Source organism: Halichoeres trimaculatus, unplaced genomic scaffold (genome assembly GCF_033239565.1).
Source record: "Halichoeres trimaculatus isolate MK-OKI-2021-1 unplaced genomic scaffold, fHalTri1.1 fHalTri1_scaffold_2, whole genome shotgun sequence".
Taxonomy (NCBI): domain Eukaryota; kingdom Metazoa; phylum Chordata; class Actinopteri; order Labriformes; family Labridae; genus Halichoeres; species Halichoeres trimaculatus.
The window spans coordinates 3,514,292-3,531,447 of NW_027437180.1; the positions used below are offsets into that span (position 1 = coordinate 3,514,292).

General features: G+C 41.5%; 3 protein-coding genes across 3 annotated transcripts; 2 read left to right on the forward strand and 1 right to left on the reverse strand.

Annotated features, from left to right (window-relative positions):
- The first annotated feature begins 843 nt into the window (after positions 1 to 843).
- On the forward strand, positions 844 to 1,212 carry LOC141806746 (histone H2B 1/2-like). The gene has a single exon (XM_074692417.1). The coding sequence runs from the start codon at positions 844 to 846 to the stop codon at positions 1,210 to 1,212; it is 369 nt and encodes a 122-aa protein (XP_074548518.1).
- A 671-nt stretch (positions 1,213 to 1,883) lies between these two features.
- LOC141806103 (histone H1-like) lies at positions 1,884 to 2,687 on the reverse strand. Its single transcript, XM_074691342.1, has one exon. It carries the CDS (start codon positions 2,678 to 2,680, stop codon positions 2,066 to 2,068), a length of 615 nt encoding a protein of 204 aa, XP_074547443.1. The 5' UTR covers positions 2,681 to 2,687; the 3' UTR covers positions 1,884 to 2,065.
- Positions 2,688 to 11,340: 8,653 nt separating this feature from the next.
- Positions 11,341 to 16,383, forward strand: LOC141809881 (histone H4-like). The gene is made up of 2 exons (XM_074697117.1): positions 11,341 to 11,363; positions 16,086 to 16,383. The coding sequence occupies exons 1-2, from the start codon at positions 11,341 to 11,343 to the stop codon at positions 16,381 to 16,383; spliced, it is 321 nt and encodes a 106-aa protein (XP_074553218.1).
- Positions 16,384 to 17,156: the final 773 nt, after the last annotated feature.

Sequence of the window (17,156 nt, forward strand, 5' to 3'; positions counted from 1 at the left end):
TCGATGATGCCGGGAAGCTCCTGGACGAGCGCTCCGACGACCGGCAGAGAGGTGGACGACCACAGGGGGACCCCAGCTAAACCTGAGCGAGCCCCTACGTGCTCATCCTCGAAGTTGGTCTCCTCCGGCTGGAGTGAGACTGACAGTGCCTCCTCGGGGCCGACTTCATTCGAACCCAGTCCTGCGAGTAGGTTGATGGCTTCCTCCAGACTGCAAGCGTCGACGACGGAGAAACATCCTCAGCAGCGTCGGTGAAAAAATCCACTCGACGCCACTTCTCTGCTGGGGATAACAGCTTGCAGTACGGGGACTTCTCCTGCAGAGTTGGCACTTGTCCGGTGTCCTCCGGGTCGGGTCAGGGCAGGACTCCGACGGTCTGCGACGGTCTGCGACGGTCTACGGCGGTCTGCGGCGGTCTGCGGCGGTCTGCGGCGGTCTGCGGCGGTTTCCGACGGTCTCTGACGGTCTCCCACGACGCTATACCTGCTGCTACTGTTGTTCTTCTAGTGCTACTTCATGACTGCTGAAGAAAAAGAGGGAGCAGATTGCATGAACCCGCGGCTATTTATGGGCAGGTAGCGCGGGAGGCCCATCACGTGGGTGGGCGTGGACTAAGTTTTTTTTCAGTGCTGCGCTGACGCGCGAGGGTGAACCCACTAGCGATAGCCTTAAAGGGCGAAGCCTATACGAAATAGAACTCCCCCCTCAGTTCGGACCCCAGTCCAAACTCCAGTCCCAGCCAATCCTGCATGAGCTGCAGCACGGCTTTATCTGCATGGAAGAGCCTTTAAATAAGCGCCCCTGGCTACTGCTCCTCATAGTCTGAGTGAACAGCCAGCAACTATGCCTGAGACAGTGAAAGCGCCCAAGAAGGGCTCCAAGAAAGCCGTGTCTAAAGCCACCAAGAGCGGCAAGAAGAGGAGGAGGACCAGGAAGGAGAGCTACGCCATCTACGTCTACAAGGTGCTGAAACAGGTTCACCCCGACACCGGGATCTCGTCCAAAGCTATGGGCATCATGAACTCGTTCGTTAGCGACATCTTCGAGCGCATCGCCGGTGAGGCCTCTCGTCTGGCTCACTACAACAAGCGCTCCACCATCACGTCGCGGGAGATCCAGACCGCCGTCCGCCTGCTGCTGCCCGGTGAGCTGGCCAAGCACGCCGTGTCCGAGGGCACCAAGGCTGTGACCAAGTTCACCAGCTCCAAGTAAACAGCTCTGCTGACAACACCACCCAACGGCTCTTTTAAGAGCCACCCACTCACCTCTAAAGAGATCCTTTCACCATTAGCATTAAGAAGTATGAGTCAAATGTTCGTACATGTACCCATAGTATTGATCGAGTGTAGAAGTAGAGTCATCTCATCGTACTTTCACCTATAACGTTAATCGAGTTACAATGCTTCAAATTTTCCACGACCCCTTGTGGGTAAGCGCTCATTCAGATTTGCGTGGATTTGGTGCCTGCGCCCGGGTTCGTATCAGTACAGATTATAACCACTACCCGATAAAGTGACATCCCGTAAATGAATCCCACGTTAACATAGCACAGTTTGATTCTTGGGACTGAACTGTTCTCTATCACACCTTCAATGGGGACCTAGTCCGCTGAGTTAACTATGTCACACATATCTGCAGTACAGTCTTCACTGCTTACATGTCTTACATATACAAGTCTAAATAAAGGTGTAGAACAGATGTGGTCTCTTCTGCGTATCCAAATGAATCCCTTTAATTTTACTTTGACACAAAAAAACTTAAACACTTATTATTATTATTATTATTATTATTATTATTTACATTTATACTATCGTACCTTATAATGGATTCATCAAGTTGATGGTTTTAAAATAAATAAATAATAAAAGAAAATCGATGTTGACATTATAATAATAATAATAATAATAGAAGAATAAAAAAAAACACATCAAATGAGCTGCATTCAGCGGGAAAAGCGCGGACATTGCAACCTTTGCTGAGTAGGAAATTGTCATTTAGTGTGAGAGGTGTGTGGCTCTTAAAAGAGCCGTTTTGTTTCTTAATTAGATGCTAAGATGATAACAGCTCACTTCTTCTTGGCTGCTGTCTTCTTGGCTTTGGGCTTGGCCACCTTCTTAGCGGGGGCTTTCTTGGCTGCAGGGGCCTTCTTCACGGCCTTCTTGGGGCTCTTAGCGGGCTTGGTCTTCTTGGGACTCTTAGCGGCCTTCTTGGGGCTCTTTGTTGCAGCTTTCTTGGCCGCTGCGGGTTTCTTGGCCTTCTTCGGGGTCGCTGCCTTCTTAGCGGCCTTGGGCTTCTTGGCAGCAGCTGCTTTCTTGGCTGCTGGCTTCTTGGCTTTAGGAGCGGCTTTCTTTGCAGGCTTCTTGACCTTCTTCTCTGCCACCTTCTTGTTCATCTTGAAGGATCCGGAGGCCCCGGTTCCCTTGGTCTGGACCAGAGTTCCCTTTGCCACAAGGCTCTTGACAGCGGTCTTGACGCGGGCCTTGTTCTTGTCCACATCGTATCCTCCGGCAGCCAGAGCCTTCTTGAGAGCAGCCAGCGACACGCCGCTCCGCTCCTTGGAGGCAGCCACGGCTTTGAGGATGAGCTCGCCCACGCTGGGGCCGCTCTTGGCCGGCTTGCTGCTCTTCTTCTTGGCCGCTTTGGCCGGAGCAGCGGCGGGAGCTGGAGCTACTTCTGCCATAGTTTACTCAGTTCAGTGAACGCAACAGGAGACGCGAGGAGGATTCTCTGGGTGTAGAGTTGATAAATCCTGAGCGGGAGGCTGTCCTTAAAGCACACATGAGAACCGTAGAGACTCAAGCAAGCAGCAGCTCGTCCACTCAGTCTGAAAGTCGGACAACTTGTGTTTTCTCTTTCCCTAAAAATGCTCCAAACGAAGTGTTGTTGGAGAGATCGAGGCTGATTGTAAAAGTAGGAGATACTGGAGCTTTTCCTCTTCACACTGAACTCATGTTTGTCTCTCAGGTTGTTGAGCTTTTGTTCAGGGAGACTCCAAACATCACAGATTGATCATGGTGATAGCAGCTGCTCATCGACTTGTCCTTCTCTTTTCTTTCATGAATCCATGTAAAACGCATCAATACACTAAAACACCTTTCCTTTCTGTTGTTTACAAGTTTATGTAGAGACACTAAAGCAGAAAAGTCATGTACAGGTTGAGGTTTATTTAGAATATGGTGTTTTTGAGGAAGCAGCAAACACACTGATGCAGGCTGAGGACTGTACAGTTTCTCACTGTGACAGAAGGTGACTCTTGTGATGTCCAGTGTTAGAAATAATTGATTTTGTTACATAGTTTATACTGATTAATTAAGTCATCAAATATCCATCTGTTTATATTTGTGTTTATTTTATGAATTAGATCTTTTTTTTTAATGCTAAACACCATGGACTTAATAAGAGACATTGTGTGTAATTGCTTTAGTGAAACTCTTTTCTGCTCTATAAATGTTTCCACAATTTAAGTGCAGAAACGGGAAACTGATTTTTAAATATAGCATTTAATAAAAGTATTAAAAAAACAGAGGTGTAAAATCTGGGTAGCAACTCTGTGGGTTGTTGTTATTTTTATTCTTTTTCATTCTTAAAATTTCTCTTCAACTACCGGTTTACAATTTAATTGCAGAAACTTGAAACATTTTTACTTTTATACTATTAAAAAAAATAGAAACAGCAGAGGTGTTAAACTCTTGTATTAATTTGTTGGCCAATAGTTTGTTTCCAGCCTTTAAAATTGTTCCTTTACCACCTCAAAAAAGAAAAAAATCCTTGAGCTCTCTGATAACTGTTGTACAGTTTCTTGAACTTGGAACTGAAGTGAAGAAATTTAATTTTAAACCATGTTTTGTCTCTTTTTTTACTTTTTTTTTCTGAAGAGTTTTGTCACAACCTTTTTCTTAGCTTTTTATTTGTTTCCTCACACTGACCATCTGCTCTGTTATTTCAGGTTATTGGAAACAAAGAGAGTCATGCTTAAACTATTTGTTTATATTTACAACCTCTCATCAACCCATCCATATTGATGGTGATGATTTGATTTATTTCGGTCATGTCAGCACACTTATACAATATCACACATTTTCAATAGATGATCACATTGTACATGTCCGAAAGGGAAGACGGGAGAAGCAGAGCTTAATTAGTCCTGTCCCCATTTCCTCAATATTTAGTCTCCTCTTTTTCACATATCATCAGATTTTTATGAATTTGATTCCATTTACAGATGTATTTGATCGTGAATGTCCATCACTTGTCTTACAACATCACTTCATTCACTATCATTGTTTTGGCATATTTTGTCCTTCCTGCTGTCTTACAGACCAAACAAACCCACATATTTACGTTTCAGCATTCTTCAGTCTTGACAATTTTGGATAATACACACTAAGCTATTATCATTTTCATATCCGTTAAAGGTCATTTTGACTTTTTTTTTTTCTTTTTCTGCTGCACCTGGTTTCTCCTTGTAGCTAGTGTTTATTTGGGTTTAGTAAGTCAATGTTAGTAATACCACAGACTAAACCTTTTTTCTGCCCAATTTCTGAGAAAAGATCTCCAGCATATGTGATGAAGCTGTTCAGGGTCGACCTTGGTGCTCTGTAAATACAAAAAATAATAATATTACAAATTTTCTTTGTATGGATTTCAACCGTAATAATAATAACATGCATTCTAATATGTTGTCAATTACTGCAGATATTTCCGTCAACACTCTGAATTTGATATTTTCAGCTATGAACAGTGCGCCCCCCCCCCCCCCCCCCCCCCCAACCTTGTTTTCTCTGTTCATACAAACAAGGTTATAGCCTATCCTTCTTGAATCAATAATCTGTATAATTTTGTCCCTACAGTCATTAACTGTACTCTGTGCTTGCAATTCTGGTGAGATTCCAAATCTCCTTTTATTACTTTTTACTTTAGATGTGCAATGACAAGTTGAGTCCCATCTCTCAACTCATCACATGGCGCTGATGAATATGGTACTATCGGTGGGCAACAAGACAAAATGCACCCCCTCAAAACAATTTCAACAATAAAAATAAAAAAAATCCACTAGTTATAATAATAATGATAAAATAATAATAATAATAATAATAACTGGCATAGACAACGTTTGCGAAGAAACTTGTATTATTGTTGATAATGAATTACATTGAGATCAGGGGTTCAAATTACTCGAAGTCACTGCAGTTCATGTTCCTTGTTGATCAATTCACCGAAGGTGTTAAGTCGTTAGTAGGACTATTTGGCGTTACAACGGTCGATTATCCTGGTCCACAAGAAGTCTGTCAAGGAAATTGGCTCTTTAAAGGATAAAAATGGGTGGTCCTGAAAAGGACCTTTGGGTACTGAAGCAGTATGATGTCGATGGTTTAACCTCCGAATCCGTACAGAGTGCGTCCCTGTCTCTTCAGAGCGTAAACCACGTCCATGGCGGTCACGGTCTTTCTCTTGGCGTGCTCGGTGTAGGTGACGGCGTCACGGATCACGTTCTCCAGGAAAACCTTGAGCACCCCGCGGGTCTCCTCGTAGATCAGACCGGAGATCCGCTTGACTCCGCCACGGCGAGCCAGACGGCGGATAGCGGGCTTGGTGATGCCCTGGATGTTATCACGGAGGACTTTACGGTGACGCTTAGCGCCTCCTTTACCGAGTCCTTTTCCTCCCTTTCTTTTTTTTTTTTTTTTTTTTTTTTTTTTTTTTTTTTAATAATCTTTATTTAATACTCAAAGGCGAAATACAAAAGAGAAACATCGAAAATTGCATCAGTACAAGGAATAAAAAAAAAAAAAAACAAACAATAAGTGAAGCACAAAGTCAAAGGTTTAGGATGTCCCAGGGTAAGGGACTTCCCCTCTTCAAATCTATAGATTTCCTCTTCCTCAGATCAGTTTTAATGTTCTTAAAAACTGCATCACTTGTGATGACAGATTGGTGAATGACAGTTTTAGCACGGGTTTTCCAGATGTGAGTGTTTGTGATGGACATGATGAGCCAGAACAGTCTTCGGGTGTTGTCTGTAAGTGTTTCCTGAAAGAGTCCGTACATGACTGACTGTTCGTTGATGCAGATGTTGAATCCAATCCCGGTCATTTTTTGTCTGATCTCTTTGGTTCTGAAACAGTCCAGGAGCAGGTGTTGAATAGTTTCATCCTCGTTACATGAGGGCATCGGACACTTTTTTGTTGTTACAAAACAACTCCACTGAACCACTGCTCTAACAGGAAGTCTGTTGACACTGATCAGCCACACTACATCTTTCAGTTTTTCAGTTAACACTTTATCATTGACATTTTTGATTATTTGTGGAAACTCAGTTTCTCTTGTATGTTTGTAGGGCACCAGTCCTCCGTTTTTATGCTCATTAACAGCGTTATAAATTTGTTTAGATGAAGTAGTTGTCCAGTTTAATTGTAAACGGTTGTAAGATGTAGTGAAGTCACCAAACAGGAGTTTGTAGTATGGGACACGTGACCTCGCTCCTCCTTTCAGTTTGGTCCAGAGAGTTTTATTTGTTACTGCCCAGCTGGCTCCCCTGCTGAGAGCGTTAAAAACATTTTTAATGAAGGGGATCATGAGGACCGTGCTGAGGTCAGGAGCCCCCAGGCCTCCGTTTGTTTTGCTTTTGAACAAGATATTTCTTTTGGTGACTTCTCTATTAGTGCCCCAAACGTGTTTCACACATAATTTGTTCAGAGTTATAATAGTTTTTGATGTTGGAGGGAAAACGGTGGATAAAAAGAGAAGCTTTGATATAATGTGAGTTTTTATGATATTAATACGGGAATTATAAAAGGTGTTTTTATTTTCCCATTTCTGAACCTCTTCTTTAATTTCATTTATCTTTTTAGACCAGTTAAGTTGACAGCAGTCCTTACCATTTAACCAAACACCAAGCACTTTAATTTCATCTTTTACCTGTGTATTTATATGTGTTTAGTTCTGAGTCTTACCTATCCACACTGCTTCAGATTTATTTTGATTTAATTTTGCACCTGATGCCTCTTCATAAAGAGCAAGGTGAGAATTTAAAATGTCCATCTCTGTCTGGTTTCTGATGACGACAGTGACATCATCAGCGTAGGCCAAAGCAGCCACTCTGAAAGAGTCTCCAATCTGAGCACCTTTAATGCCATCGTCACTGTTTATTCTTTTAATGAGAGGACTTATGGCGATCACATAGAGCGCAGCGCTGAGAGGACAGCCCTGCTTCACTCCACGAAGTACTTGAAAAGGTTCAGTTAAAACACCGTTTATATTTACCTGTACAGTACATTTTTTATACAACAATTGAATCATTTTAACAAACTCACAGGGAAAACCGTATGCTCTCAAAACAGACCATAAATATTCATGTGATAAATAATCAAAGGCTTTTTTCTGGTCTAACCCCAGCACATAAAAATCAGTTTTACTACCATAAATAATTTCTCTTAGACAGCTGAGGTTGTCCCACATTAGACGGCCTTTGATTGCACATGTTTGTTCTTGTTCTATTATAATATCTAAGACATCATTTAGTCTATTCATTATTATTTTAGCTAATATTTTATAATCACTGTTCATTATTGTAATTGGTCTGTAGTTATCTATATCACAATCATCACCTTTTTTATATAATAAAGACATAACACCATGATAAAAGGTATCACCCAGGAAACCATCCTTAAAACCAAAGTTAAAGACTGAAACTAAGAGGTCAATGACATCATCACCGACCAGTTTATAAAACTCAGGGGGCAGGCCGTCGGGACCCGGACATTTACCCAGATTTAACTGGTTAATTGCTGTGATGACTTCATCTTTCCTAACGTCACCTAATAGTGAGGAAAAGAAGGAGGGGTCATACGGTTTGATGACATCAACAAAGGAGCTGATGACGTCAGCGTCAGAAGCTAAACACCCGTACATAAGAGAGCAGCTTTCTACTACAGCACGTCTTTTCTCCTCTTCATCAAAACATAATCTACCTGTGAGATCTGTAACACATTTGATAAAGTTACTTTTCCTCCTCTTCTGACCGGCAGAGATAGATTAAGACACATTTCCTCTGTGGTCATTGCCGCTCACCTTCTGTATATTAAATAATAATTCGTTATTAATCTCATCAATCTGACTTTTCAGTTCATTCATTTCATTTTCTTCTATTTCACTTCTATGTTTATTACACTTTAATTCAACATACCTTTTCACTTTATCATTATACTCAATGTTTCTTATTCTATTTAATTCACGGCATTTAAATTTAAAGAAGTTCATCACCCTGTTTTTCAACAGCTCCCACAGTTCAACATCAGACTTTACAAACACTTTTAAATCTAAAACTTTTCTTATCTCGTCCTTTAATTCATTAACTAGTTCGACATTTTTTAAACAATTAATATTAAGTTTCCAAAATCCCTTCACATCTTTATCACAGCACATGACAGAAGCTTTCACTATGAGATGATCTGAGTGATTGTTGAGAAGAGTTTCATATTTCAATGCTTTCATCTGTGTAGATAAATAAATCCGGTCAATTCTAGTTTTTGTTTTCCCATCAAAACGGGTAAAGCTGATTTCTTGTGATTTTAAGACTCTATAAATATCATTCAGAGAAGCATCATTACAAATATCAGACAACAATTTGCCTTCCCTTGACATGGTAAAAGGAGTGGAGGCAATTCTATCATTTTTCTCTGTAATAGTGTTGAAATCTCCACATAAGATAATTTTAAACCCAACATGAATGATTTCTCTTAGTTTTTTAAATAACTGCATCTTGCTTGCTCTGTCAGGCGCAGTGTAAACATTAATGATGCGGAATTTTTGATTCCTATAGAAGCAGTCAATCATTAAAAGTCTGCCAGGGATAATATCTCTACGTTTGGTTATATTGATATTATGATCTTTAAAGAAAATACCAACACCATCAGCACTACTTTCTCCTATGGATATTATACTGGTCCCTTTAGACCAACGACTACACACATCAACTACATCGGTGTTACTTTTAAGTCGGAGCTCTTGTAAGCACAGCACATCAAAGTCCGTGTCTAACAGATAGTTCAGCTTTTCATTCCGAAACTGAGAGGATTGTATTCCTCTCAGATTCCAAGAGCCGACATGGATGAGACTCATAGAGAAGAAGAAACAAGGGGAAGTTATTTAGGACTTAACTTTTGATCAGATCGTTTCTCTCTCCCATGATCTGCAGCAGAGGCCGGGCGCTTCTTTCTTCTAACTGGGACAGGATCCGGGGGAGAGGACGAAGCTGAGCTGGAGGACGACGGGAGGCTCAACACCTCCAGTTCTCCCAGGGAGGTCAGGGGGGAGCTGGACTGTGGTCCTCCATGGGCAGGAGAACAACAGGAAGTTTCGCTCTCGCTGGCGCTCTCGTAGTGCTCCGGGGATTCTCCGTCGCTGTCAGAAACCTCTTCACCGCTATCACTGATATCCTCAGCCTCACTGTCTCCATCTCCGATGTTATCGACCACCACACCAGCTCCATCAGCTTCTCCTTCCTCGTGCCTGATGTTTTCCACGGGGGGAGCTGGAGGAGGAGTGGGGACTCCGTGTGGTTCAGAAACCTCATCCTCCGCCAGCAGCTCAGTAGCTGGGAGCTCCTCTGCACCCCGCTGGCTGTCTTGCTGCTGGAGAGGGGGGACCTGGTCTGGAGGCTGATCTGAAACCTGCTCAGGATCCAGATGGGGCTGCAGGTCTTCCGAGGGTTGGACGGACAGGGGAGGAGCAGCTTCTTCCTCTGGAGCAGGCTGGGGGGTTGGAGGAGGCTGGGGATTTGGAGGTGGAGGCTGTGAGGGGACAGGAGTCGTGTTTGGGACTCGTGAACTGTTGGCTCTCCTAGCTTTGTTTGCGTATGACAGGGGACAGGAAAAGAAAGTGTGTCCTCTCTGTCCACAGAGGGAACACTCGCTTTCTCCCCAGCAGGATTTGGCCTTGTGGCCCAGCTGACCACAGCGCCAACACTTCACAGTGGGACAGTCTTTGACTTGATGGTCTGAGGACTGGCAGATGAAACACTTGGCCACTTGGCCGCTGTAGATCACTCGGCCGTTGTAGGGACCCAGTGAAATGGAGTTGGGGATCTGCACAGGATGTCCGCTGCTGTCTTTGTGGAACTTCACTTTGTACTTCCTTACTCCGTACCAAATCCCATATTTATCAACGGGTTTGGACGGGGGCTGAAGGATTTCACAATACCTTTTCAGGTAGATCTCAATGTCAGGGTCGGGGATTTTGCCAGTCCAGAATTTGACCACGATATGTGTGACATCCAACTCTAGAGCTGACTCGATCTCCCACTTCTTCCACAGAGGATCATTCCTTTTGGTGGAAACTATTTCCAGGAAGCGCCGAAGAGGAGCCTCTTCACAGAAAATGAGCTCAAAATCTCTTTTGTTCGGCAGAACGATGAAAGAATAAATATCTTGAGCACTGATCCATGTTGTTTTGAATAAAAGTTCTTCAGCGACATAGTCTCTGGTGGGAACTTCTCCATCACCAACATATTTCAGTCTCACCCATAAACTTCCAAATCTGGAAGCATAAGGAGCAGGACGTGAAGGTGCCATAGAAGAAAATAGTAGAAAGAGGAGAGAGGAATTAATGATATTAAACACTTTTTCCTCCCTTTCCTCTTCCACTCATGGTTGATACAGCTTGTTTCCGAGTCAGATAGTTTCAGTTTCACAAGTCCCAGTGATTTAAATGTTAGCTGAGAACTTGAGAGAAGACAGGGTGCATGTTTTCTTCTTCCTTGGTTTCGATGGCGCCTGAAAACTCCTCCGCGGATCAGCGCCATCTACTGAGCTCTCTGCAGAGCCGGAGATTAGCAGGACTGAGCAGGACTTCATGTCTGGGACCAGAATTAGCTGCATGTTGGTTTCCAGCCTAACCTGCAGTGGACTGATTTCCAATCGACCCGACTGTCCTGTTTAAATCTCAGCTGATGTTTCCTGAAGACTTTTTTTGTTTCCAAACAGAGCAGGTCTGAAGCGTGTGTCATATGAATCATTTCTTGAAACCACCTAATTCATGATCAGAAAATGTTCAGGATTTGACACTTTCAGTCAAGTCTGGAAGAGAGAACTCTAAAGTTGACACAAAGAAATAAGGCAGAGCGGGTTTCTGTGGGATGAACTGACAGTTTACAGGCTTTATGCCATCAAGGATGCTCAAGTGGTGAGAAGGTTTGATAAAATCCTGCATTAAAGGGATAGTTCAGTTTTTTTGAATTGGGGTTGTATGAGCTCTGTGTGACCACTAAGGACATTGGATACAGTTGAAAGTTGTCTCCTCTCCCTCAGTAAGATACAAACTGTAACCGATGGTGGCGAGAAAATGGACGCTAACAGGGACAGACGGTACCAAATTCAAAGGCTATTTTCTCAGCCTACAAGAACTAAAATCAAAAAGTAATACCACAGTTTAAGAGTACGATACATAAAATATTTTTAAGTGCATTAAGTCTTCGGAAATATAAACATTTATGTGGACCTAACCAACTGGTCATGTGTCCTTCCGCGCAGCGCTAGTGCGCTCCGTCCCCCCTCCTCCTTTCAGCTGTAGGGAATGTAAACAAGATATGCTTCAGGCGCTGGTTTTAGCGTCGTGTAAGTTTGATCAAGTATCGTAATTCTTTTGTTTGTACTCTAAGGATTGTGAGGCAGCGTAGGAAATTCAAAATGAGTGACTATGACAGCGATGATGAAGTTCCATTCACTTTGGAACCAAAAGGATACCTGTTTGAACCGGAGTACACAGAAGAAGAGCTGCTACAGATGGCGACTGAAAGAAATACAGAGGAAACATCCACGGACTAAGAGAAATTGATTTAAAAAGCTAAGAGAAATCATTCATGTTGGGTTTAATATAATCTTATGTGGAGATTTCAACACTGTTAGGGGAAAATGATAGAATTGCCTTCACTCCTTTTACCATGTCAAGGGAAGGTAAATTATTGTCTGATATTTGTAATGATGCTTCTCTAAATGATATTTATAGAGTCTTAAATCCACAAGAAATCAGCTTCACCCGTTTTGATGGGAAAACGAAAACTAGAAATGATCGGATTTATTTATCTACACAGATGAAAGCATTGAAATATGAAACTCTTCTCAACAATCACTCAGATCATCTCATAGTTAAAGCTTCTGTCATGTGCTGTGATAAAGATGTGAAGGGATTTTGGAAACTTAATATTAATTGTTTAAAAAATGTCGAACTAGTTAATGAATTAAAGGATGAGATAAGAAAAGTTTTAGATTTAAAAGTGTTTGTAAAGTCTGATGTTGAACTGTGGGGGCTGTTGAAAAACAGGGTGATGAACTTCTTTAAATTTAAATGCCGTGAATTAAATAGAATAAGAAACTTAGAGTATAATGATAAAGTGAAAAGGTATGTTGAATTAAAGTGTAATAAAAAAAAGAAGTGAAATAGAAGAAAATGAAATGAATGATCTGAAAAGTCAGATTGATGAGATTAATAACGTAAGGAAGCGCGTTGCATTCACTGGATAAAAAGTAAATGGACACCTTATCTCGTAATTATGAGATCCTGATCTCGTGATTATGAGAAAAGATCTCGTAATTACAACATCAGGATCTCATAATTACGAGAAAAGATCTCGTAATTACGACATCAGGATCTCATAATTACGAGATCTTTTCTCATAATTACGACATCAGGATCTCATAATTTCAAGAAAAGCAAAGTGGAAGTTTCTTCTTCGTGGAATATAGTGTGGAAGTACAGAAGCGTAAATCCTACTGCAGTGATGGAGCTGTCCCAGTTGCTATGTTTTAACCATCTTCTCGGTTTGAGACACTGGGAAATGTTTCTGAAAAACGTGAACGAAAAACAGAAAAACCACGATTTTCTGTCCTGGTTTTAAAAATGGAAAAACGAAAAACAATTAAAGATTGTGTCAAAATTGTTTGTGTGATATTTTGATATTAAATGTTAACATCTCTATATAAAATTATACAAATAACTCACATTGAAGGTTTATACAGACATGTTTCTGAGCCTTTTTTTTTTTTTATATAAGTAACAGATCGCTGACGATTCATTCCATCTTATCCGCACACATCTGCGCACTCCCATGCGTTTCAATGAGACAGTCAGTGCAGTCTGCAGCTGTCGTTTTTCCATTTTTAAAACCAGGACAAAAAAATCGTGTTTTTTCTGTTTTTCCCTTGGTGAAACAAAAAAAAAAAAAAAAAAAAAAAAGATTAACCAATCAGATGAGGCCGCAGTCATGACACTGCTCGTCTGTGATTGGCCAAGACTGTGTCAAGGGAAGCCACCCTGTCTTTGGCCTCAAACCAATCAAATCACAATATCGTCATCCTCGAGCCACTGAATGAAATCAGGGAGATTAGCACATTAGCAGTGTGCATGAAGCGGTCGGTTCTGTGTTTTGGGCGGTTGAATGAATTAATAAGATGTTTAAGCTAAGTCAAGAGGACAATGTAAGTGTGTGAATGAATGAGTGAGAGTGGGAGAGTGAAGAGTGTGTGTCGGTGTTCAAAGTAAGTAAAACAAGCGCTCTAACAGGTCGTTCCGTTACATGAAATAGCGATATACAAACTGCAACATAGTCTTTTATGTACCACATTCCCTAAAAATCATACAGATTAGAGGCTTTGTCTCACTTGGCTTCCTCAAAAAAAAAAAAATCCCTACGCCACGCCACTAATAGCACAGGGACAGCTCCATCACTAGTAGGATTTATGCTTCTGTACTTCCACACCATATTCCACGAAGAAGAAACTTCCACTTCCTGATCTCGTAATTATGAGAAAAGATCTCGTAATTATGAAATCCTGATGTCGTAATTATGAGATCTTTTCTCGTAGTTACGAGATCTTTTCTCATAATTACGAGATCAGGATCTCGTAATTACAAGATAAGGTGTCTAATTATTTTTATCCAGTGAATGCAATGCGCTTCCGTAATAACGAATTATTATTTGATATACAGAAGGTGAGCGGCAATGACCACAGAGGAAATGTGTCTTTTTCTATCTCTGCCGGTCAGAAGAGGAGGAAAAGTAACTTTATCAAATGTGTTAAAGATCTCACAGGTAGATTATGTTTTGATGAAGAGGAGAAAAGACGTGCTGTAGTAGAAAGCTGCTCTCTTATGTACGGGTGTTTAGCTTCTGACACTGACGTCATCAGCTCCTTTGTTGATGTCATCAAACCGTATGACCCCTCCTTCTTTTCCTCACTGTTAGGTGACGTTAGGAAAGATGAAGTCATCACAGCAATAAATCAGTTAAATTCGGGTCCTGACGGCCTGCCCCCTGAGTTTTATAAACTGGTCGGTGATGATGTCATTAACCTCTTAGTTTCAGTCTTTAACTCTGGTTTTAAGGATGGTTTCCTGGGTGATACCTTTTATCATGGTGTTATGTCTTTATTATATAAAAAAGGTGATGATTGTGATATAGATAACTAGCGACCAATTACAATAATGAACAGTGATTATAAAATATTAGCTAAAATAATAATGAATAGACTAAATGATGTCTTAGATATTATAATAGAACAAGAACAAACATGTGCAATCAAAGGCCATGTGGGACAACCTCAGCTGTCTAAGAGAAATTATTTATGGTAGTGAAACTGATTTTTATGTGCTGGGGTTAGACCAGAAACAAGCCTTTGATTATTTATCACATGAATATTTATGGTCTGTTTTGAGAGCATACGGTTTTCCCTGTGAGTTTGTTAAAATGATTCAATTGTTGTATAAAAAAATGTACTGTACAGGTAAATATAAACGGTGTTTTAACTGAACCTTTTCAAGTACTTCGTGGAGTGAAGCCAGTTTGGAATGAATATCCTATCTTATATCAAGAGCATTTTTAATTGACTTGAGAGCAGTATTATATTGATTTCACGCTCAGATTGTGTGATATTGTCTCTCAAAACTCTGCTCTTGCGCTCAAATTTGCTCTGTGCGTGCTCAAACTGTCTCCTCGTGCTCGGTTATAATGCTGCGCTGCTCAAACTGTGTCCTCGTGCTCGGTTATAATGCTGCGCGTGCTCAAACTGTGTCCTTGCGCTCGGATATAATGCTGCTCGCGCAGATTTCCTGCGCTCACACTCCGGTTCTTCCTCTGGCGCTGAGGGAATTTTTGCTCACAGATCTCTGTGTGCGCTCGAATTTTTTTGTGGATCAACCAATAGGAGGCTGCCTAGTATTGACCAATCAGATTATCCCTGTTTGTTTATGGATGTGTTTGCTGTTGTTCACGGAGCGTCACATACGGGCGGGCACTCTTTTAACCTGGTTTATCAGCCCCTGACCTCCAGGGCAGTAATTAATGTGATTTCTTTAATTTTTTTGTCTAGTGTTAAAATCAAATATCATTCAATAAATACACGAGCACCCGTGTTTTTAACTGAAATGTATACCCATAGCTGCATGACATAGTGCTCTTTGCGGTGTGCTGGTGGAGAAAACAGTGTCACCATCATGAAGCTAGCGAGACAACAGCTCTCATAAAAATGGACCGACAGAGTCAAGAAAATCAGGCAAGTTGTTTTGAATTCATTTTAATGAAAACTATATTGGGCTGTGCACTGAATATTTGATCACTACAAACTCCTGTTTGGTGACTTCACTTCATCTTACAACCATTTACAAATAAACTGGACAACTACTTCATCTAAACAAATCTATAACGCTGTTAATGAGCATAAAAACGGAGGACTGGTGCCCTACAAACATACAAGAGAAACTGAGTTTCCACAAATAATCAAAAATGTCAATGATAAAGTGTTAACTGAAAAACTGAAAGATGTAGTGTGGCTGATCAGTGTCAACAGACTTCCTGTCACAAGTGATGCAGTTTTTAAGAACATTAAAACTGATCTGAGGAAGAGGAAATCTATAGATTTGAAGAGGGGAAGTCCCTTACCCTGGGACATCCTAAACCTTTGACTTTGTATTTTTCTCTTGTGCTTCACTTATTGTTTTTTATTTCATTCTTTGTACTGATGCAATTTTCAATGTTTCTCTTTTGTATTTCGCCTTTGAGTATTAAATACAGATTATTTAAAATAAAAAAAAAGAAAGGGAGGAAAAGGACTCGGTAAAGGAGGCGCTAAGCGTCACCGTAAAGTCCTCCGTGATAACATCCAGGGCATCACCAAGCCCGCTATCCGCCGTCTGGCTCGCCGTGGCGGAGTCAAGCGGATCTCCGGTCTGATCTACGAGGAGACCCGCGGGGTGCTCAAGGTCTTCCTGGAGAACGTGATCCGTGACGCCGTCACCTACACCGAGCACGCCAAGAGAAAGACCGTGACCGCCATGGACGTGGTTTACGCTCTGAAGAGACAGGGACGCACTCTGTACGGATTCGGAGGTTAAACCATTTATTTGACTGCTGCAAGAACGAAACAAAGGTCCTTTTCAGGACCACCCACTGTCCTCATGTGAAGAGCACAACTCCCAACAGTCAGACTTTGTCTGATAGAGTGTACGATCAGGAGCAGAAAAATCATTTATGGAGTGTGGGGCGTATGGCGAACTACTTACAGAAATAACCCCCTTGTGCACGAAAGGTTTCATGTCTTGTAATGCGGGGAACTATCTGCTGCTACTTTCACAAAGTTTTTAGATCTGAATCTAAACACAGGGTCAATTTCTAGAACCTGCTGGACGTGCTCAGTGAAGTGGTTAATGAATGGATTTAATCTTTATGTTGGCAACAGCAGAGAGCAGACATTTATCTCCTGAACTTATTGTGTTGATGCCTTGATATGTCTGCCTGCTTATCTCAGGGAGCCAGCTCTTCAATCGTCCTGTTCGTTATTTACTATCATTTCCTTCAGTTTTTAGTCACACAAACCGTCAATCTGTAGATCCATGATTCCGTGATTCTATCAGCGAGACAATGTGGATGTACTGTAGCGCAGGGTGAGTGGATTGTTACCCTCAGTACTATCGTAAAAGAGGCAAAATCATCTCTGAAATACCTGCTGCGTGACACATGGCTAAAGAATGTACGGAAAAAAACGTAGAGCCTGCATTACCCACCATGGTCAAAAGTGTGGGGATATAAGATTATTCTCAGGTCACTGCAAACATTTGTATCGCATACCTAAACGAGGAATATACTCGTTAAACTGTGAGTGGGTGGC

Excerpts from the sequence above, each read along its gene's own strand:
- LOC141806746 (XM_074692417.1), top strand. The coding sequence starts at position 844 with ATGCCTGAGACAGTGAAAGCGCCCAAGAAGGGCTCCAAGAAAGCCGTG.
- LOC141806103 (XM_074691342.1), bottom strand. The coding sequence starts at position 2,680 with ATGGCAGAAGTAGCTCCAGCTCCCGCCGCTGCTCCGGCCAAAGCGGCC.
- LOC141809881 (XM_074697117.1), top strand. The coding sequence starts at position 11,341 with ATGGACGCTAACAGGGACAGACG. Across the intron at positions 11,364-16,085 it reads GACGCTAACAGGGACAGACG|AAAGGGAGGAAAAGGACTCG; the intron begins GTACCAAATTCA and ends ATAAAAAAAAAG.